This window comes from Penaeus monodon, chromosome 23 (assembly GCF_015228065.2).
Source record: "Penaeus monodon isolate SGIC_2016 chromosome 23, NSTDA_Pmon_1, whole genome shotgun sequence".
NCBI lineage: Eukaryota > Metazoa > Arthropoda > Malacostraca > Decapoda > Penaeidae > Penaeus > Penaeus monodon.
This window is the reverse complement of record NC_051408.1, coordinates 44,155,045-44,155,447: the sequence shown is the minus strand read 5'-3', so window position 1 is coordinate 44,155,447 and position 403 is coordinate 44,155,045. Positions and strand designations below refer to the sequence as shown.

The following is a 403-nucleotide window of genomic DNA, read 5'->3' as shown; positions in this document are numbered from 1 at the left end:
CAACAGAAAAGAGAGAGAGAGGGAAAAAAAACAAAAAACAAGCACGGTGACAGCAAGCAAAAAATCGAAAAGGGTAAAAACGTACCATGACGAATTTGTGGAAGTCCGCCAGGTTGGCGTACAGGACGTCGACCTTCATCCAGCGGTCGAGCAGCGCGGACGGCGCCACGCGGGCCAGCCATGGGAACATGTCGAGCAGCGCGGCCGGGCCCTGGATGATCTCCAGGTTGGTCGCCACCATCTTGCTGAAGCGTAGGATCTCGGGGTCGTGGATGCTGTAGCGCCGGTCTGCGGGGAAGGGCGGTCGAGGGAATGTATACTTCGTTCGGAAGGGCGGGAGGGTGTCGGGGGGGGGGGGGTAAAGAAGAGTGGCCGAGGGCTGTAGACTTGCGTGCAGAAAGGC

At 58.8% G+C, this 403-nt stretch overlaps 1 protein-coding gene across 1 annotated transcript in view; it reads right to left on the bottom strand.

The window, feature by feature from the left end:
• Window positions 1-403, bottom strand: part of LOC119588327 (cytochrome P450 2L1-like) — a 9,713-nt gene that overhangs the window by 4,565 nt on the left and 4,745 nt on the right. Inside the window, exon 6 of the mRNA XM_037937017.1 lies at window positions 86-288. Within this exon, the coding sequence (XP_037792945.1) occupies window positions 86-288 (203 nt within the window). The remainder of the gene's footprint in view (window positions 1-85; window positions 289-403) is intronic.